This window comes from Callithrix jacchus, chromosome 12 (genome assembly GCF_049354715.1).
Source record: "Callithrix jacchus isolate 240 chromosome 12, calJac240_pri, whole genome shotgun sequence".
Taxonomy (NCBI): Eukaryota; Metazoa; Chordata; class Mammalia; order Primates; family Cebidae; genus Callithrix; species Callithrix jacchus.
Window position 1 is genome coordinate 4,012,200 of NC_133513.1, and position 19,832 is coordinate 4,032,031.

Consider the following 19,832-nt stretch of genomic DNA (forward strand, 5'->3'; position numbering starts at 1 on the left):
AGCAGGAGCAGGCTTTAGGGTCAAGGCTCAGCTCTGGGCTGGACCGTGGAGCCTGGCCCTGCACCCTGCAGGCTTCTGCCTGGGGTACAGGCACCCAGACCTGCCGGAGGCTGCTCCTGTCCTCTCTTGCCCTGCGACATGGGAGTGGTCGAATCATTGATGTTTTTTCTTTAATAAGAGTTTCTTTATTTTGTCGGTTCCAGTCACCAACTGACCTTTATCCCTTCCTTCCCCCCCGCCTTTCTGTGCCACGCTGGACGCGCCCAGGGGAGTTCTCAGGTGTGTATCTCTCTCCTGTCTGTCTCCCCTCTGCGGTCGGGGGTGGACGGGGGATGGCCCGAGCTTTCCCAACACCGGAGCTGTGTGGACCGCCCCCCACGCCGCCATAGCGCCTGTGCTTCTGCCGCCGCCACCGCAGCTCAGAAGCTTGTTTTGTTTGCTCCACCAGCCACTTGACAGTGACCTGAATATCCCACCCCCACAGCCTGAAAAGTCCCCCGAGGGCCATTTCTGAAGGCCTGGCAGAGCCCTAAGACAGCACGGCAGTGACTAGACACAGCCAAGGCCAGCTCTGGGACCTCCCCTGCTGTCAGGCACACCCCAGAAGTCAGGTCGTAGAGGCCCCTGCCAAGCTCAGCCCGGGGGCCCCCCACCTCACCTGGGTGGACAGACCAAGTTCTGCTTTCTGGCTGCACAGCAGGAGGCTCTGAGGCTCCACCCAGAGACTGTCTAGGTGCAGCTCCCTAGCCTCCAGGCATAGCCTGTCTCCACAGGGGTGCCTTTTGTCCCCAGCCCCATCTGGCCCAGCATTTGGGGTGAGATGTTAGCTACCAGCCCCACAAGTGACATTGGCCTGGCAGTCTTCATGTAGTTCCAAGGATAAACTTTCCAGAAGAAGTAGCTGACTCCGTCCCATCTCCTGCCCTCCTAACTCCCTCCTGCACCCACCCTAACCCAGCAGACCCAGCTCTGAGTTCCTCCCAGCCTGCTGTCCACACGGGCTTAACGCGCTTCTCTTCTCTCCCTCTCTCCCTCTCCCGCCCTGGTTGCCCATCTCCTGTGGGACGGGGACGGCTCCCTAGTGCGTGATGATTTCTTTGGTAAGGCTGAGGCCCCATTCCCGCGCGTCACCTCCACCCCTACATCGTCTCCTGCTTCATGAGCTGTTTGCTTTGTTCTGCATGATGGGACAGCATTGGGGCTGCCGGGGTCAGGGGGCAGCCCCAGGTGAGGCTAGCTCTGTCCCGGCTGCCTCTGGGTTGTGGGAGGTGGCGACTTCCCCCAAGGGACAGACTTGAAGGCCTGAGGAAGGCAGCCCAAGCCTCTCTGAGTCCCCACAAGCACAGGGCACACCCTGTCTTTGGGGAGGAAGGCCCATGTTTGAGGCAAGGGAGGTCACATGGAGGCCTCAGGCAGGACCTCTGAGCCCAGGCACGGAGGCGTGTGATGCTTTTTCCCAGCTGTGTAGACGTGAGGCAGTGTGTGGGAAGGCCAGACCTTGGTGTTTCTTTCCATTCTTTTGGGGTTTCTGGGCATGCTTGCAGGCGCTCAGTCCAGGTTCACTTGGGGCCTGGTGGTAGAGGAGCCATCAGTCCCGCTGTGGGAAGGCACCATGGAGTCCCGGTCCTCACAGCCGCACCCTGCCATGCCCCATCCCTGCTGGCCCTACTGTGAGAGACCTCTCCTCACCCACCTGCCCCCTCACCCCAGCTCTAATATCATTCACCTGAGGGCGGCAGCTCTGAGAGGGCCTACCTCGTGATGGGACTGCTGGGGGCACTGAGGTGACAGCACAGTGGGCCACTCAGAGGCCTGTGTCTGGCCAGCTGGCCTGTGACATTGGTCAGTCACAAGAACCACCCCAAGGCCTGGGAGCCTGCTCTGTGCTCCCTGCAGATCAGGCGTCACCCCCACCAGGCTACCCTCTCCAGAAGTGTGGTTACCCTGAGGCAGGTGTGGTGGCGCCAGGGTCCTGCCTCCAGGGACACAGGTGAAACCTCTGCACCTTCTGTTTCAGGAATGGGCAAAGAAGTGGGGAATCTGCTGCTGGAAAACTCACAGCTTCTGGAAACCAAGTAAGACGGCCCTTCTCCTGGGCGGCGAGGCTGAGGCAGCCCTCCTCGCCAGGGCTGGGAGACTGCACTCCCATCTTTCTGCTTTTTCAAAGAAACGCCTTGAACGTGGTGAAGAATGACCTCATTGCCAAGGTTGACCAGCTGTCCGGGGAGCAGGAAGTGCTGAGGGGTGAGCTGGAGGCTGCCAAGCAGGCCAAAGTCAAGCTGGAAAACCGCATCAAGGAGCTGGAAGAGGAACTGAAAAGGTGAGGACGGGGGCTTGGAGAGCCGGTCACAGAGGCACCTGGCGTCGGCTCCGGAGCGGCTGCCTTCTCCAGTGCCCACTCTCCAGCCAGAGTGGCTTTGTCCACCCCCAGCTCCAGCTCACAGCCACTTCACCCTGACCAGCCCCAGAGGGGCCGTGGTCTCCTGAGCCTCCCACAGCACATGCTGGGCCTGTCTCTCTCGTCCTTAACTGCATGGCGTGTGGGGCTCGGCTGCAGCTCCCACCATCCCACTCCTCCAGCCCTTTGATCAGCCAAGGTTTGGCTGTGGCCCCTGCAGAGCTATGTGTTAGGGCTCCAGCCTTTCTCTGATAAGCAGAGGAGGTGCAGGGTCCCAGGACCATGCCTCTGCCCGAGAAGGGACCCGGATCTGCTCTGGGTTTGCTGAAGCCAAGGTCCCTGTGATTTGCCCCTCTCCGCATTCCCAGGCAGGCAGGATGGAAGGCTGGGCTTCGGGGCACTTGTGCGGTGGTGGTCCAGGACCACCTGTCCCCAGAGAACTGGCAGCAGGGCTCAGGGCTCTGAACTAGAGGGCTGCTGCGGGGAGAGCCCCCAGCCCTGCACAGAGGCAAGGACACAAGTCCGGGGCGGGCACTGCCTGCTGCTTGTTCCTGAGGCCCCCGGGAGGCCCTCACCCTCCCTGCCTCCTTCCCCTTCCCACAGAGTGAAGTCTGAGGCCATCATCGCCCGCCGCGAACCCAAAGAAGAGGCGGAGGATGTAAGCGGCTATCTCTGTACAGAATCGGTACATCCGCTCTTCACTCTTCACACGCGGGGCAGCAACCATTCATCATTCCCATGCTGGGTGTCCACCATCCCAATGCCCTCACACGCTGGGTGTCCACCATTCCAATGCCCTCACACGCTGGGTGTCCACCATCCCAATGCCCTCACACGCTGGGTGTCCACCATTCCCACGCCCTCACACGCTGGGTGTCCACCATTCCCACGCCCTCACACGCTGGGTGTCCACCATTCCCACGCACTCACACGCTGGGTGTCCACCATTCCCACGCACTCACACGCTGGGTGTCCACCATTCCCACGCCCTCGCACGCTGGGTGCCCACCATCCCAATGCCCTCGCACGCTGGGTGTCCACCATTCCCACGCCCTCACACGCTGGGTGTCCACCATTCCCACGCCCTCACACGCTCGGTGTCCACCATTCCCACGCACTCACACGCTCGGTGTCCACCATTCCCACGCACTCACACGCTAGGTGTCCACCATTCCCACGCCCTCACACGCTGGGTGTCCACCATTCCCACGCCCTCACACGCTGGGTGTCCACCATTCACACGCACTCACACGCTGGGTGTCCACCATTCCCACGTCCTCACACGCTGGGTGTCCACCATTCCCACGTCCTCACACGCTGGGTGTCCACCATTCACACGCACTCACACGCTCGGTGTCCACCATTCCCACGCACTCACACGCTGGGTGTCCACCATTCACACGCACTCACACGCTCGGTGTCCACCATTCACACGCACTCACACGCTGGGTGTCCACCATTCACACGCACTCACACGCTGGGTGTCCACCATTCACACGCACTCGCACGCTGGGTGTCCACCATTCACACGCACTCGCACGCTGGGTGTCCACCATTCACACGCACTCGCACGCTGGGTGTCCACCATTCCCACGCACTCCCACGCTGGGTGTCCACCATTCCCACGCACTCCCACGCTGGGTGTCCACCATTCCCACGCACTCGCACGCTGGGTGTCCACCATTCCCACGCACTCGCACGCTGGGTGTCCACCATTCCCACGCACTCGCACGCTGGGTGTCCACCATTCACACGCACTCGCACGCTGGGTGTCCACCATTCACACGCACTCGCACGCTGGGTGTCCACCATTCACACGCACTCGCACGCTGGGTGTCCACCATTCACTCACTCGCACGCTGGACAGCCACCATTCACACGCACTCACACGCTGGACAGCCACCATTCACAGGCAGGGCATCTACCATTCACATGCGGTACCTTCCACCATTCACATTTCACTATTCACCATTCACCATTCACATACAGTACATATCACTATTCACATGCAGTACACTTGATGGTTCGCCATTCCCACACGGTATCCTTCACGGTTCGCCATTCCCACATGGTACCCTTCACGGTTCGCCATTCCCACACGGTACACTTGACGGTTCGCCATTCCCACACGGTACACTTGACGGTTCGCCATTCCCACACGGTACCCTTCACGGTTCGCCATTCCCACACGGTACACTTGACGGTTCGCCATTCCCACACGGTACACTTGACGGTTCGCCATTCCCACACGGTATCCTTCACGGTTCGCCATTCCCACATGGTACCCTTCACGGTTCGCCATTCCCACACGGTACACTTGACGGTTCGCCATTCCCACATGGTACCCTTCACGGTTCGCCAAATTCCCACACGGTACACTTGACGGTTCGCCATTCCCACACGGTACCCTTCACGGTTCGCCATTCCCACATGGTACCCTTCACGGTTCGCCATTCCCACACGGTACACTTGACTGTTCGCCATTCCCACACGGTACCCTTCACGGTTCGCCATTCCCACACGGTACCCTTCACGGTTCGCCATTCCCACACGGTACACTTGACGGTTCGCCATTCCCACACGGTACCCTTCACGGTTCGCCATTCCCACACGGTACACTTGACTGTTCGCCATTCCCACACGGTACCCTTCACGGTTCGCCATTCCCACACGGTACCCTTCACGGTTCGCCATTCCCACACGGTACCCTTCACGGTTCGCCATTCCCACACGGTACACTTGACTGTTCGCCATTCCCACACGGTACCCTTCACGGTTCGCCATTCCCACACGGTACACTTGACGGTTCGCCATTCCCACACGGTACCCTTCACGGTTCGCCATTCCCACACGGTACACTTGACTGTTCGCCATTCCCACACGGTACCCTTCACGGTTCGCCATTCCCACACGGTACCCTTCACGGTTCGCCATTCCCACACGGTACCCTTCACGGTTCGCCATTCCCACACGGTACACTTGACTGTTCGCCATTCCCACACGGTACCCTTCACGGTTCGCCATTCCCACACGGTACCCTTCACGGTTCGCCATTCCCACACGGTACCCTTCACGGTTCGCCATTCCCACACGGTACACTTGACTGTTCGCCATTCCCACACGGTACCCTTCACGGTTCGCCATTCCCACACGGTACCCTTCACGGTTCGCCATTCCCACACGGTACCCTTCACGGTTCGCCATTCCCACACGGTACACTTGACTGTTCGCCATTCCCACACGGTACACTTGACGGTTCGCCATTCCCACACGGTACACTTGACGGTTCGCCATTCCCACACGGTACCCTTCACGGTTCGCCATTCCCACACGGTACACTTGACTGTTCGCCATTCCCACACGGTACCCTTCACGGTTCGCCATTCCCACACGGTACCCTTCACGGTTCGCCATTCCCACACGGTACCCTTCACGGTTCGCCATTCCCACACGGTACACTTGACTGTTCGCCATTCCCACACGGTACCCTTCACGGTTCGCCATTCCCACACGGTACACTTGACGGTTCGCCATTCCCACACGGTACCCTTCACAGTTCGCCATTCCCACACGGTACACTTGACTGTTCGCCGTTCCCACACGGTACCCTTCACGGTTCGCCATTCCCACACGGTACCCTTCACGGTTCGCCATTCCCACACGGTACACTTGACTGTTCGCCATTCCCACACGGTACCCTTCACGGTTCGCCATTCCCACATGGTACCCTTCACGGTTCGCCATTCCCACATGGTACACTTGACGGTTCGCCATTCCCACACGGTATCCTTCACGGTTCGCCATTCCCACACGGTACACTTGACGGTTCGCCATTCCCACATGGTACACTTGACTGTTCGCCATTCCCACGTGGTACACTTGACGGTTCATTATTCCCACGTGGTACCCTTCACGGTTCGCCATTCCCACACGGTACACTTGACAGTTCGCCATTCCCACGCGGTACCCTTCACGGTTCACCATTCCCACGCGGTACACTTGACGGTTCACCATTCCCACGCGGTACCCTTCACGGTTCGCCATTCCCACGCGGTACCCTTCACGGTTCGCCATTCCCACGCAGGATATCCCATTCTTCACACTTGGAGCATGGGCATTGGGGGTGGGATCCCGGTCACTCACCAGATCTGCTCTCTCTGTTCAGAATCAGTATATTCCACTATTCACATGCAGGGCTGGGGCCACCGGCAGGGGGCCTAGGCGGGCTCCTGGGGACTCAGCAGCTCTTCTGGACTCAGCACCTTCCCACCCCTCCTGTGTGACATGTGACCCCAGTGGCATCATCTTCCGCCCCACTGCCCAGATCACATGGAGTCAGAACCAGGCCCTTGGGCAGGACCATAGGCGCTGGCGGGATGCCAGATCACCTGTCAGCATCCTCGTGCATGCCTTTTGCATGGTCACAAGTGGGTCTCCCTGACTCTGCAACCTGGCCAGTCACCTGCTGTCCCCTTCCCAGGACCCACCTCACCCCAGGAGCCCGGGAGACCCCAGGGCAAGCTCTCTGCTGCCTGGGTATTGCAGGCCCTCACCTTCAGAACCACCACCGCTTCTAGGGGAGAGGCCAAAGGGAGCGCTGTCTGTCAGTTGGCCAGCGGCTGCCTTCCTTAAGGAGAGCAGGCCCTACTCCAGGAAGGATGCCGATTTCACACGCACTGGCTGTCACTTGGGGGCTGTGGTGACGATAAAGTGAGGTTGTGTGGCTCAGGCCATCCCATGCAGGCTGCACTCCCCATGGTCTAGGAGAAACACAAGCTGAAGGCAAGTCACGTTTCCCCCACCCAGCCCCTCCTGCAGGAGCTGAAGGTGACACCGGTTCTGGGCCTCAGCCCCCTTGTCACAGCCTGAGACTGGACAGGCATCTGTAAGCAGGAAGTGCTGAGTGTTACAGGCCATATGGGGACCCCACTGCCCACCCGCCCTGTACTTCGTCATTCCCTGGCAGCTCTGCTGGGCATCCCTGAGTGGAGAGAGCAGACTGCAGACCCCACACGGGTCTGTCAGAACCCAAAGTGTTCAGCCAGCTGAGCCTTCCTAGAGTGTCAGCTGGCTGCTCATTTCACACAGGACCAGGCCCACCTGCACCTCACCTGACACATTTGGGGCCTCCAGGGACATGCAGGGAAAGTCATCCACATCATGCCTCATGGGCGTCATGGCAGCCCTGGCATGGTTCCCCTCCCCCCTTGCCCACACACCTCCACACCACTTTTTGCCTGAGGAGCTGCAGGAAACTGGCACTTAGATCCACTTACACCTGGAGGCCACGCCCCCTGCCCCAGTGGAGGCGCCCCGGGAGGAAGCAGGTGCGCCCTGGCCTCCAGGGGCTGGCTGAGTCTGTGTGCCTCCCATCTGCAGGACAAAATCCCCATGGCACAGCGCCGCCGCTTCACGCGGGTGGAGATGGCACGGGTGCTCATGGAGCGGAACCAGTACAAGGAGCGGCTGATGGAGCTGCAGGAGGCCGTGCGGTGGACCGAGATGATCAGGTGGGAGCTATGGCCTCCCCAGGAGGGGCTGCGGGGTCCTCCCAGACAGCATGACTGCGGCTCCCTCCGCACCTCGCTCTCTTCTGGGGGGACTGAAGTGCGCTGGGTGCTTCCTGGTGGGTACCTGGAGAGGCCCAGGCAAGGGAGGCATGAGGGCTCTAGCAGGTTGCTCCCTGTGCCCTCCCCTGTAGAGCCTCCCGGGAGCACCCATCCGTCCAGGAGAAGAAGAAGTCCACCATCTGGCAGTTGTAAGCTGAGGGCACCCGGGGGGTGTGGCCAGCAGCTGCAGGGGAGGGGGCAGGGAGGTTCTCTGGTCCTCTGCCCACTGCTCACCTCCCTGTGCCTCTGGCAGCTTCAGCCGCCTCTTCAGCTCCTCCTCCAGCCCGCCTCCGGCCAAGCGCCCCTACCCCTCAGTGAACATCCACTACAAGTCGCCCACCACAGCCGGCTTCAGCCAGCGCCGCAGCCACGCCATGTGCCCGATCTCGGCGGGCAGCCGGCCCCTGGAGTTCTTCCCTGATGAGTGAGTGTCCTCTGGCCCCCATATGTGGCCTACAAGGGAGTTGGGGAGGCCCTGTCCAGGGGCCACTCTCCTCCAGGCCCTGAAGGAGGATTTTGAGGGCAGCCTCCACCTCACTTGTCACATGCCAGAGGTCGTGACCTTTCCCTGCACACTGCCTGCCCCTCGCCCCTCCCCGCTGTGGGGAGGTGGGCTGCTCTGGCTCCACAGTGTTTGCTTCAGGATATCTGTGTCCACTGACAGCTGTGCTGGGCTTCACGGTGGCCCCTGGGCTCTGCTGCCATTGAGGCCCCAGCTGCAGAAGGGAGCCATTTCAGGCACACATCCAGCAAGGAGTCACTGGCCACACCTGTGTCCCGGTGGCACTCTGGTTCCTGGTCCCTGAAGCCCTCAGTGGCTGTGGCAGCAGAGCAGCCTCTGGGTTGAGCAGGTGCCAGCTGTGGCCTGCAGGCCTATGGCCTTGCCTGGTGCTGGAAAAGCCACCCTCCCCATCTGGGCACCCAGAGGCTGGAAAAAGGCAAGGATGGGCCCAGGCGGGCCTCCCTGCCTTGGCCTCCCCTAAGGCAGGCCTGGGGCACTATGGGTGCTTGCTGCTCTGCTGCTGCTCACCCTGGACAGAAATGTCCCCCATCATTCTTCCACTCAGCGACTGCACGTCCTCTGCCCGTCGAGAGCAGAAGCGCGAGCAGTATCGTCAGGTGCGTGAGCACGTGCGCAACGACGACGGCCGCCTGCAGGCCTGCGGCTGGAGCCTGCCGGCCAAGTACAAGCAGGTGCGGGCCCGAGGCTGCGGGGACGGCCGGCCGTGGGTAAGGGGGCGGGGCGGGGTGAGGGGCGGGGTGAAGGCGGGGCAGTGCCAGAGGTGGGAGGGGACGGCGGGTGGGGCGGGTCCTGGCAGGTTCCTAGTGAGCCTCCTGCGCTGAGCTCTGAAGGGTCGGAGGAGAAGTCCCACAGCTGCCACACCCTCACCTGCCTCGAGTCTTCATAGGTGGCTCTGCCGCCAGAAACCGGCGGCCCGGCCTGACCCAGGTTTCTGGAGGGAAAGGTGGGAGCCAGGGCTCGTGCTCACGGCGCTTCCCTGCTCCCTGCAGCTGAGTCCCAATGGGGGCCAGGAGGACACGCGGATGAAGAACGTGCCGGTGCCCGTGTACTGCCGCCCTCTGGTGGAGAAGGACCCCACCATGAAGGTTAGCCTGCGAGGAACTCGCTCAGGCCGCCTGGGTGGGCGGGAGGCTGGAGAGCACCGACGCCACCCGAGCCTGGCCCTGCCTTTCAGCTGTGGTGTGCCGCGGGTGTCAACCTGAGCGGGTGGAGGCCCAGCGAGGAAGACGTGGGGAATGGAGTTAAGCCAGCGCCGGGCCGCGACCCCCTGACCTGCGACCGGGAAGGGGACGGCGAGCCCAAGAGTGCCCATGCATCTCCCGAGAAGAAAAAGGTGAGTGTGGCTGAGGCCTCCGGGCACCCCCCCCTTAGTATCTGGACAGCTCAGCTGCAGAGCATGCTGGGAGTGAGACACGGGACAGCTGGGGATGGCACCCGGAGGCTGGGCCCCAGGGCTGAGCTGCCTCCTGGGTTCTCAGCAGGAGTGCCATCCAGCAGTCTTGGTCCCTGTGGCTGTCCCTCTCCTCTCTTCTCTTCCTCTCCCCTCGCCTCCTCCCCTCCTCTCCCCGCCTTCCCCGCCAGTGGCACTGGTTGAGCTGCAGGGGTCAGGCAGGCAGCAGGCGTGGTGGAGCCCAGGAGCGGCAGAGCTCACTTCCTGGTGGTCAGAGGCTGTCCTACCGCCCAGCTTCGGCCTCTTGGAGCTTAAGGGCTTCCTCTGTGGAGGGAAAACTGTGTATGGAGCACTTTAGAGTGCAGTCTTGAGCCCTCATTTGTAGGGCTGAAGTCCCCACAGGGTGTGGGGTGTCCCTTATGCTGTGCTGAGGCGCAGCTGGGCTCAGGGGGCCACGCCACCTATGAGCGGAGTCAGGCGAGGCCCCAAATGTCCAGAAGCATCAGTATTTATCGTGTATAGGTTAGTGGGCAGGGCAGTGAGTGAAGTCATCTTTAAGGACAGTGATAGGGTCGTGAGCAATAAAACACGGGGTCCGCCCTTATTAGGTCACCTAGGCCAGGAGGTGGACAGTGCACAGCAAGGGGCCCGTTCCCATGAAGGCAAGGGCTGTGTGCAGTAAGGGGTCAACCCCCATTAGGTCACCTAGGCCAGGAGGTGGACAGTGCGCAGCAAGGGGCCCGTTCCCACGAAGGCAAGGGCCGTGCGCAGTAAGGGGTCCACCCCCATTAGGTCACCTAGGCCAGGAGGTGGACAGTGCGCAGCAAGGGGCCCGTTCCCACGAAGGCAAGGGCCGTGCGCAGTAAGGGGTCCACCCCCATTAGGTCACCGAGGCTTGAAGGGCCGTGCGCAGTGAAGAGGGTGCAGTGCGCAATACCTCTATCTATGGGCAAACTACTTCTAAGTAGATCTATAGGAGGATGCTTAAGTCACACAGCAGTGACAAAGCTGTCAGGGTTACCGCCCCCTGCTGGCAGCTTCCAGTGGGTTCTATGGGAAGATGCTTTTCGAGCAGCACAGCAGCAAGAGCTGATAAAGTTCACAGTCACAAGGTGGATTGCCGGTCTGAGGGCAGCTTTCACCAAGAACTGGAGCAGGGTCCTACAGCTCCTTTGTCAGGAGGAGTGGCTCTCGCCCCAAGCCCGCCATACAGCGGGTATCTTTATGATTCTGAACGCTGCCGCCTGGGCCGTGGGTTCTTGTCCGGGTGTAACTGTTTTCCCTTAAATCATGCTCTGCACTGTGTCTGCTCCAGACATTCCTCGCACTATAAGCGGCTTATTCCTTAATTCATGCTGTGTACCGTGTCCACTCTAGGCATTCCTCTGATTATGAACTGAGATACACTTACACATATGTATAGGGAAATGACTGAGCGGTAAGATCTTCTTTAGGCGCTCATTCTATGAACTGACATGATTATATATAGGGGATTATATAAAGGGAAATAACTGAGTAGTAACACTATAAACTGAGAGATTTTCCAAGCCCTAATTCTGTAAACTAACATGTGATTATATAAAGGATTATATAAAAGGAATAACAGATATTCTTCAGGCCTTCATTGTGCCAGGGTTCTGCTTAGCTCTCCTTCCTCGGTGCCTATTAGGGGGGTTACCCACACTCACTGCTCTGGCCGTGGGGGAGGATAGCAACGTTCTGTCAAGCTAAAGTCAAAGCTGGACGCTGACAGATCCCGGGAGCCCCATGGCCCCTGCTGCTGTCAGGCAGCCTCAGGCTTGGGCTCTGACCTTGATCCCTCGCCCTGAAACAGTCCAAAGAGCTCCCCGAAATGGATGCCACCTCCAGCCGGGTGTGGATCCTGACCAGCACGCTCACCACCAGCAAGGTGGTGATCATCGACGCCAACCAGCCAGGCACGGTGGTGGACCAGTTCACCGTCTGCAACGCGCACGTGCTGTGCATTGCCAGCATCCCCGGTGAGCGTGGCCTGGAGCGGGCGCTTCCCCTCGGGCACCACTCCCTTCTAGGAGGCTCAGTAAAAGTCCTGCCACACGGCACCCGTCTTCTCGTGCTGTCCTGTGGACACAGGAACATGAGGGGACAGGGGGAGGGGCAGCACTGCCGTGGCCTCGACCTTTATTCCTACTTCGCACACCACGATTACCTGGTTAGAGGCGACGGGTGGGCTGTAGCCCAGCCTGAAGCTTGAAGCTTCACTCAGGGACTAGAGAACATTTCCTCGTGCTGAAAGTGAAACCTCCAGTTGTGCCGAAAGCTCACGGCCTTGCCAAGGGCTCAGGGCTTCATGTCACCCCTGGGGGCGATAGCCCTGGTGAGGTTCTGGGCCCAGCCCCAACGCTGGGAGGACAGAGGGCTGCCCAGGGCTCTGCTAGGCCTCTGGTGTGAAACCCCGGGGCTGTTTGCGGAGATGGCCCTGAGCTCCTGAGAGTTCTTAGGGGTCTGCCACAGGATAGAGTTGTTTGCTCCCAGGACCAGAGTCTCACTACTCAGCTTGCCTTGGCCCAGGGGCCCCCCAACAGAGCAGGCTTACTGGAGTCACGGGCCTCCAGGCAGAGTCCTGGGTGGGCCATGGGTGGAGCCATGTGAGGAGGCTGGGTCTGCTGGGAGAGTGGAAGAGCAGCCCCCTCTCCTCTGTCCCACCGCTGTGTGAGTGCTAGGCACGCCCTCTCGGCAGTGGGTTCCCCAGCACGGGCTGATGGGCCGTCCTCTCACCAGCGGCGAGTGACAGTGATTACCCCCCTGGGGAGATGTTCCTGGACAGCGACGTGAACCCAGAGGGTGCAGGCGCAGATGGTGTGCTGGCCGGTATCACCCTGGTGGGCTGTGCCACCCGCTGCAACGTGCCGCGAAGCAACTGCTCCTCCCGAGGGGACACTCCGGTGCTCGACAAGGGGCAGGGTGAGTCCTGGGCGAGTTTTCTCCATCCCCTTATTCCCACGTTTCTGCCCAGCCCAAGCTCACCTCTCCTAACACAGGGGAGGTGGCCGCCATCGCCAACGGGAAGGTCAACCCGTCCCAGTCCACAGAGGAGGCCACAGAGGCCACGGAGGTACCAGACCCTGGGCCCAGCGAGCCAGAGACTGCTGCATTGCGGCCTGGGCCTCTCACGGAGCACGTCTTCACCGACCCGGCCCCTGCCCTGCCCTCTGGCCCCCAGCCTGGCAGGTAAGCTCTTGGGCTGGGGCAGCAGCAGAAGAAAGGCTGGCAGAGGTGAAAGGGTCTTGGAGCAGGTGCACACCCCATGGCCCGCCTTAAGCCACCATCCTTCTCACAGCGAGAATGGGCCAGAGTCTGACGGCAGCGGCACACAGCCAGAGCCGGAGCCCAGCGGGGACCCCACGGGAGCAGGCAGCAGTGCTGCACCTACCATGTGGCTTGGAGCCCAGAACGGCTGGTAGGCAGGGCCCTGGGCAGGGCAGAGGGAGGGTCCCGGGGGAGTGCCTTGCCCACCGCCACGTCCTCCTACAGGCTCTACGTGCACTCAGCCGTGGCCAACTGGAAGAAGTGCCTGCACTCCATCAAGCTGAAGGATTCTGTGCTGAGCCTGGTGTGGGTGACCCCAGGCTGAGGGCCGGGCATCGGGGGTGGGGGGACTGGGTGGAGGGACTAGCATAGCCTGGCCCTAACTAGGCTCACCGCATTCCTGTTTCAGGCATGTCAAAGGCCGCGTGCTGGTGGCTCTGGCAGACGGGACCCTGGCCATCTTCCACCGTGGTGAAGGTGGGGCCTGGTGGCATGGGGCATGTGGGTGGCAGCCGACGGCCCTGCCAGTGATTGGGAGGGGTTCCAGACCTCTCCTTAGCCTGGCACTGGGTGTCTCAACCCCTGATGCCATGAGCAGAGGTGGGGCCTGGCCAGGCCTGAGGTATCTGGGCTCCCTGCAGATGGCCAGTGGGATCTGAGCAACTATCACCTGATGGACCTGGGCCACCCGCACCACTCTATCCGCTGCATGGCGGTTGTGTACGACCGCGTGTGGTGTGGGTATAAGAACAAGGTGCACGTCATCCAGCCCAAGACCATGCAGATTGAGGCGAGTGCTGGTGCGGGCCCGCCCGGGGAGGGCAAGGGGTTCTGCCGGCCAGCAGCACTCCCACACCTTCTATACAGAAGTCCAGGAGGCCCTGTGTGGGTCCCAGCCCCCCTGCACTGCCTGTGACTCAGGCCCTAACAGGGGCAAAGCAGGCACTGGCTGGGAGTTGGAGGGGGGCCACAGGTTTGGGGCTTCCCACTTCTCCCCAGCCCTGTTGATGGACTGCCACAACCCCACAGAAGTCATTTGACGCCCACCCTCGGCGGGAGAGCCAGGTGCGGCAGCTGGCATGGATCGGCGACGGTGTGTGGGTGTCCATCCGCCTGGACTCCACCCTGCGGCTCTACCACGCACACACCCACCAGCACCTGCAGGACGTGGACATCGAGCCTTACGTCAGCAAGATGCTGGGTGAGGGGCTGCGCCAGGCGGGTGGGACAGCAGGGTGCTCAAGGCCAGCCGCCCTGACCGCTTTCCCCAACAGGCACCGGCAAGCTGGGCTTCTCCTTTGTGCGCATCACGGCCCTGCTTGTCGCAGGCAGCCGGCTCTGGGTGGGCACTGGCAACGGAGTGGTCATCTCCATCCCCCTGACAGAGAGTGAGTGGCCTGCACCCCTGCAGGGGTGGTGGTGCTGCCAGAGGTGCCCATGAGTTCCCAGGGGGTGGCTCTGTACGGCCACCTGGGAGGGTGCCTCACTGCCCCTATGCTAATCCCTGTCTCCTCTTCTCCCCTGCTCCTCCCACATCCCCAGCTGTGGTCCTGCACCGAGGCCAGCTCCTGGGGCTCCGAGGTAAGCCTGGCCACCTCCCAACCCCCCACGGGAGCCTCTCCCACCCTCCATCTGTGTGTGGGTTCAGCGCCTCCGGGTTCTCTCCCTGCAGCCAATAAGACATCCCCCACCTCGGGGGAGGGCGCCCGCCCTGGGGGCATCATCCACGTATACGGTGATGACAGCAGTGACAGGGCGGCCAGCAGCTTCATCCCCTATTGCTCCATGGCCCAGGCGCAGCTCTGCTTCCATGGACACCGCGATGCAGTCAAGTTCTTCGTCTCGGTGCCAGGTGAGGCTGGGTCCCTCCTACCATCCACACCCGGCAGGCCAGTGGCCACTGCCACCGCACTCAGGAGGCTGCTGTCCTGAATTGGTTCTGCCATCCTAGGGAACGTGCTGGCCACCCTTAACGGGAGTGTCCTGGACAGCCCAGCCGAGGGCCCTGGGCCGGCCGCCCCCACCTCAGAAGCCGAGGGCCAGAAGCTGCGGAACGTGCTGGTGCTGAGCGGTGGGGAGGGCTACATCGACTTCCGCATAGGTGAGCGGCCCTGGGGGCGGGGCTGAGGTTGGGCATGGGAGCGGGGAGCCTGGCCCTGACTGCTGCCCTGCCCGCAGGAGACGGAGAGGATGATGAGACGGAGGAGGGCATGGGGGATGTGAGCCAGGTCAAGCCCGTGCTGTCCAAGGCGGAGCGCAGCCACATCATCGTGTGGCAGGTGTCTTACACCCCAGAGTGAGGCCGCCCACCCTGCCTGGCCAGACCTGTATATAGGACCCCTGACCACCTGACCCCGCCTGCCCTGCGGGGTAGCCAGCCAGGCGCCGCCGCCCCTCTTCTCACCTCTCAACCTGCAGCTTTCACCTCAGTCTGGCCCTCCAGCGGGCAGGGAGTGTGGGGACGCCAGTCAGTTGGGAGGAGGAAGGGACAGGGTGCTTCCACCCAAGAGGAAGATGCTCTCGGTACACTGTTCCCCGGCAGCTCCTGGCCAGCTTCTAGCCCAGAGTCGTCAAGTCCAGGGCACCTTGGGCCCAGCACAGGCAGGATCTGAGGTGGCCCTGGCTCTACCCTGGCCTCCTACTTCCCAGCACCCCCGGGGAGGAGGCAGGGGCTCCCCACCACCGAGGCTGCCTGCCCTGGGCCCACCTCTGCATGCTGCTTGCGGGCCCACCTGCGTCCTGGGCCCTCACTCTGCCTAGGGGAACCGGACCAGGCACTAGCCTTTGCCTAGGGAGGTGGGCCTCAGGCTGCCCAGGTGCCTGTACCCCAGCTGGCCTTCTTTGGGGCCTCCCTGTCCTCAAACCCCTATCCTCTGTCTGTCCCTATCCTGGCTGTCCCCTGCCCAGGGAGTTGGCATCAAAGCACGAGGCCCAGCTCCCCAGGGCAGCTGCTTGAGAAGAGACTGCTACCCCATCCCGTCCATGCAGGCAGGGTCTCACCAGCCCTGCTCTGACCTGTGTCCCCTCAGGCTCTGCCTGGGCAGAAGACTGCTTGGAGGAGTGGGCCCTGGAGTCCTGTGCCTCCTAGAAGCCCCTGGGGTGACATTTCTCAGGCTGCCAGGGCAGGCCCAGGCCTCAGGAAGAAGGGGAGGCCCCTGGCCTCCCCGGGGTCAGTCCTGGGACGCAGGCTCAGCCTCAGGTTGGTGGGGGATGGTGTGCTCCTGGGGCCTGCCTCCTGCATGGGGCTCTACAGAGCCCAGCTCCCAGACACGCTACTAAGTGCCTAGGGTTGCCCGCTGTGGCCGGTTCCCCAGGAGCAACAGAGAGGCCACCAAGTGGAGGCCCATGGAGCTGAGGATGGAGCCGCCTCCAGCAGACTCCAAGCGCACAGGGAGCAGTCACCACCCTGGACTGCACTCCCTGCCCAGCCGGGCCTCGCTGGCCCACTCCCACCTTCCAGGCCCACTGCACTCCTGTCCGGGAGGCCCCAACGAGGGCAGCCCAGTCCCTCCCCATCCCCAACCAGAGAAGCACAGATCTTGGGGAGCTGCCCCATGAGCCCTGCCGGCCACCGTGGGCTGCAGCCGCTGTGCTGCTGGCTTCTCCCCACGACCCTGCCACCTCCACTGTGATGTACGTCCGGTCCCTCGTCTGTTCCCCCAGGATCTGGAAGTGACTCCCGGCTGACGGATGGGGCGGCTGGGGGAGGGGGTGACGATTCTCCTCAGGCTTTGGTCCTGCAAGCAAACCCACATATCTGCTCTGTATGTAATAAACGTCTTAACGCCGTAGCTGCCTGTTCCGGGACCAAACCCACACGAGAACTAGGACTTTATTATAAAAAGAAATGTTGGACCACTTTGGGCTGGGCGCCAGGACAGGGTCCTGGCACGTTTCCAGGTGAGCCCTGTACGCCAGGGATTGGGGGGTCCCATGCCACCCTCCATGCACCGTCCTGACAAATGTTCAACATCCCATCAGAAGGGACGTTCAAAGTGCTGCAGGGCGGGTCCGAAAGCCTGGCCACCTGGGCCCTGGAGGAGGCTGGTGCCCCACCGGGCTACTCATACAGCCAGTGCCCGGCACTGTCCTCCCAGCACAGGAGCTCCTCTGCGCGGAACCAGAGCGCGATCTCGCGGCGGGCACTCTCCACCGAGTCGCTGCCGTGAATGAGGTTCCTGAGAGGAAGAGGCGCGCGTGAGCGCAGGAAGGAGAGCTCGGGCACGGGTCCCACGCAGGCCAGACAGGGCTGGGACCGTCCCCGGGTCCGGCCTTACTTGCCAACCTCGATGCAGAAATCCCCGCGGATGGTGCCGGGCTGGGCGTCGGCCGGGTTCGTGGCCCCGATGAGCGCCCGCGAGGCGCGCACCACGTCCAGCCCCTGCCACACCTGTGCGGGAGGGTCGGGGGCGGTGTCACGCGGAGGCGGAGGTCCCGGGGCCGCCCGCCCGCTTCCCAGGTACTCACCATGGCCACCACCGGCCCGGAGGCCATGTACTTAACCAGGCGGCCGTAGAACGGGCGCTCGCGCAGCTCGGCGTAGTGTTCGCGCAGAAGCTCCTCGGAGGCCTGCGAAAGGGTCAGGCCGCCTGCGCCCGCGCCTGGGACCCAGGCGTCCCCAGGTCCCCGCCCCGCGCCCGCTCACCCCGTCCCTCCACCGCGCCCCGCGCCCCGACCTGCACCAGCTTCAGCGCCACCAGCTTAAAGCCCTTCCTCTCGAAGCGCCGCACGATCTCGCCCACCAGCCGCCGCTGCACGCCGTCCGGCTTCACGGCCAGGAAGGTGCGCTCGTGTGCGCCGGTGCAGGCTGCGGGGCGGGCGGGGACCGGGCGTCAGGCCAGCCCCGCACTGCCCGCCCGACCCCGGCACGCGCCGCGCCGCGCCGCTCACCCGCGGGGAAGAGGTTGGCGAAGATGGTCAGCACCAAGCAGATCATGATGGCGGCGCCCGAGCGAGCTCTGCGGGGCGGGGCGGCGGCGCCTGGGGCGGGGCCTGCGCTTAAAGGGGCCTGGACCCGGCACGGCGGCCTCCGCGGACCGCTTTGCTTGCACCCCGGAACCCAGCAGCCGTAGGGGGCCGGAGAGCAGCTGCGGAGGCCAAGTCTCCTCCAGTGGCTCGGACTCTTAACTGTACCCGCCCCAAGCCGCCCAGGTGGTTCCACCCACGCGACGCCCTGCTCCCGCACCGCCCGCGCCCCCAGACCAGGGCCGTGACCACGGCGTCAGCCTCTCCCCGGTCCTGCAGAGAGCGCGCAAATAAAACGCAACCCTGGCCCGTGTTTATCTTCTATTTCCCTTTATTTATCGTTTGTTTCCTTTCGTTTCTTTCTTACTCCCTAGTTTCTGCCTGGATCCCACCAGAAAGAGCTCCAATGGGGGAAGGGGCCAGCACCTCCGGCTTTCCCCCGCGTGCCCTCCGAGCTGGCTGTGGGGGCGGCAGGGCCGGAGGAAAAGACAGCTGGCGATCTGCCCAGCCCTGTCCACTACGAGGCAGCCCGTCAGAACACGTCACGGGGCGGACTCAGGTGCAACGCAAGGATGGCTTCTTTCACCAGCAAGGTCCCCGCGGCCTCAGCCCCTCAGGCCACCCGCCGGCTCTGGCGTTCTAGACCCGGGTGCCCTTGGCCCTTCCTTTGGTCTCCTGTTTTGCAGGGTAGTCCCAGGGTTCCACGCGTATCCCCTGCACATTCAGCATGGGCTCCTCGGCGCTCGTGTCTCCATTTTTCTGTCGTTGTGCGAGAATCATGGCCCGGAGGAGCGGGGGGTACGGCACGGCGGGCAGGCTGTCCTCGGGCGCCGGCGTGAACGCGGTGAAGGCCTCCTCCTCGTGCTTGGGCACCAGCCGCCAGTCGTGGTACATGACGTGTTCGATCTCCCGCGCCTCGCTCTCCGTCTTACCTGGCGAAGGAAAGAGGCGTCCTGCACTCACGTGCTGTGTCCTCGGCGGCCGGCAATGACCGCCGGGCACCTGCTCTCCCGAGCCTTACCTTTGAAGGTCAGGATGCCCCAGGCCTTCCCGTGGTCCAGGTTCTGCAAAGCCAGGGGAAAGTGGGTCGTCAGCTCGCAAGGCTCGCGGCCTCCGAGTCAGCAGGGGGAGCCTCAACCCCACAAACCTGCAGAAACGGGGGAGGCGGGGCCGCCCCGCGAGCCCGCCCGGGAGGGGAGACCCGGCGGCTGCAGGAGGGGGGCTGCCGACGTGTGCACGCACCTGCGCGGTGTGGTCGGGCCGCACCCGCGTAAGGCGCCAGTAGCACGGCTCGTCGTGCTGCCACAGCCAGGACTTGCGCGTGACCAGGCGGCCCAGGCCGAAGAGCGGGAGGCGGTTGAGCAGCTGCAGGAGGCGGCTCTCGCGGCGCACGTCGACCCAGGCCCGGACCGGCAGCCGCCGTCCGGAGAACGGCCGCGTCAGGGACTCGTAGTCCAGGGCGTAGAGCTGCGAGTCGCGCGGCCGGTTCTGCTGCTCCCGCAGGGCGCGCACGCGGCGTGCCAGCTCCGCGATCAGCCGCGGACGCACCTTCTTCCGCGCCATGGTGGGTCCAACTCCTCGGCGCTCCGGCCGGAAGCCGCTGCCACCGCGCGCCCCCAGGCCCGCCCACCACCGGAAGAGGCTGGTGTCTCAGGCTAA

The 19,832-nt window shown here is 62.9% G+C and overlaps 3 protein-coding genes across 29 annotated transcripts in view; 1 reads left to right on the forward strand and 2 right to left on the reverse strand.

The window, feature by feature from the left end:
- MAPK8IP3 (mitogen-activated protein kinase 8 interacting protein 3) overlaps positions 1-16,999 on the forward strand; it is a 68,814-nt gene extending 51,815 nt beyond the window's left edge. For 9 of the 26 annotated variants that reach the window (XM_035266469.3, XM_035266480.3, XM_035266470.3 and 6 more), the window contains 24 exons: positions 268-279; positions 1,083-1,100; positions 2,018-2,075; positions 2,168-2,320; positions 3,002-3,083; positions 7,778-7,908; positions 8,100-8,156; positions 8,261-8,431; positions 9,075-9,201; positions 9,520-9,615; positions 9,705-9,863; positions 11,755-11,920; positions 12,681-12,863; positions 12,941-13,130; positions 13,240-13,359; positions 13,434-13,514; positions 13,618-13,685; positions 13,850-13,998; positions 14,238-14,409; positions 14,483-14,596; positions 14,751-14,789; positions 14,881-15,060; positions 15,160-15,309; positions 15,387-16,999. In XM_035266469.3, coding sequence (XP_035122360.3) covers positions 268-279; positions 1,083-1,100; positions 2,018-2,075; positions 2,168-2,320; positions 3,002-3,083; positions 7,778-7,908; positions 8,100-8,156; positions 8,261-8,431; positions 9,075-9,201; positions 9,520-9,615; positions 9,705-9,863; positions 11,755-11,920; positions 12,681-12,863; positions 12,941-13,130; positions 13,240-13,359; positions 13,434-13,514; positions 13,618-13,685; positions 13,850-13,998; positions 14,238-14,409; positions 14,483-14,596; positions 14,751-14,789; positions 14,881-15,060; positions 15,160-15,309; positions 15,387-15,508 — 2,798 coding nt within the window. In that variant the 3' untranslated portion in view covers positions 15,509-16,999. The remainder of the gene's footprint in view (positions 1-267; positions 280-1,082; positions 1,101-2,017; positions 2,076-2,167; positions 2,321-3,001; positions 3,084-7,777; positions 7,909-8,099; positions 8,157-8,260; positions 8,432-9,074; positions 9,202-9,519; positions 9,616-9,704; positions 9,864-11,754; positions 11,921-12,680; positions 12,864-12,940; positions 13,131-13,239; positions 13,360-13,433; positions 13,515-13,617; positions 13,686-13,849; positions 13,999-14,237; positions 14,410-14,482; positions 14,597-14,750; positions 14,790-14,880; positions 15,061-15,159; positions 15,310-15,386) is intronic. The other 17 variants (XM_035266475.3, XM_078344233.1, XM_078344234.1 and 14 more) reach the window with 5 other exon arrangements.
- A 2-nt stretch (positions 17,000-17,001) lies between these two features.
- Positions 17,002-18,168, reverse strand: NME3 (NME/NM23 nucleoside diphosphate kinase 3). 2 transcript variants are annotated; one of them, XM_009008901.5, is made up of 5 exons: positions 18,099-18,168; positions 17,885-18,015; positions 17,676-17,777; positions 17,494-17,598; positions 17,002-17,386 (listed from the first exon to the last, which is right to left on the reverse strand). In XM_009008901.5, the coding sequence occupies exons 1-5, from the start codon at positions 18,142-18,144 to the stop codon at positions 17,273-17,275; spliced, it is 498 nt and encodes a 165-aa protein (XP_009007149.4). In that variant the 5' UTR covers positions 18,145-18,168; the 3' UTR covers positions 17,002-17,272. The 2 variants fall into 2 exon arrangements, with proteins under 2 accessions (XP_009007149.4, XP_009007148.4); XM_009008900.5 differs by having other exon boundaries at positions 17,486-17,598.
- Positions 18,169-18,486: 318 nt separating this feature from the next.
- Positions 18,487-19,750, reverse strand: MRPS34 (mitochondrial ribosomal protein S34). Its single transcript, XM_002755760.6, has 3 exons — positions 19,416-19,750; positions 19,195-19,237; positions 18,487-19,105 (listed from the first exon to the last, which is right to left on the reverse strand). Exons 1-3 carry the CDS (start codon positions 19,734-19,736, stop codon positions 18,813-18,815), a joined length of 657 nt encoding a protein of 218 aa, XP_002755806.3. The 5' UTR covers positions 19,737-19,750; the 3' UTR covers positions 18,487-18,812.
- Between the last annotated feature and the right edge of the window lie 82 nt (positions 19,751-19,832).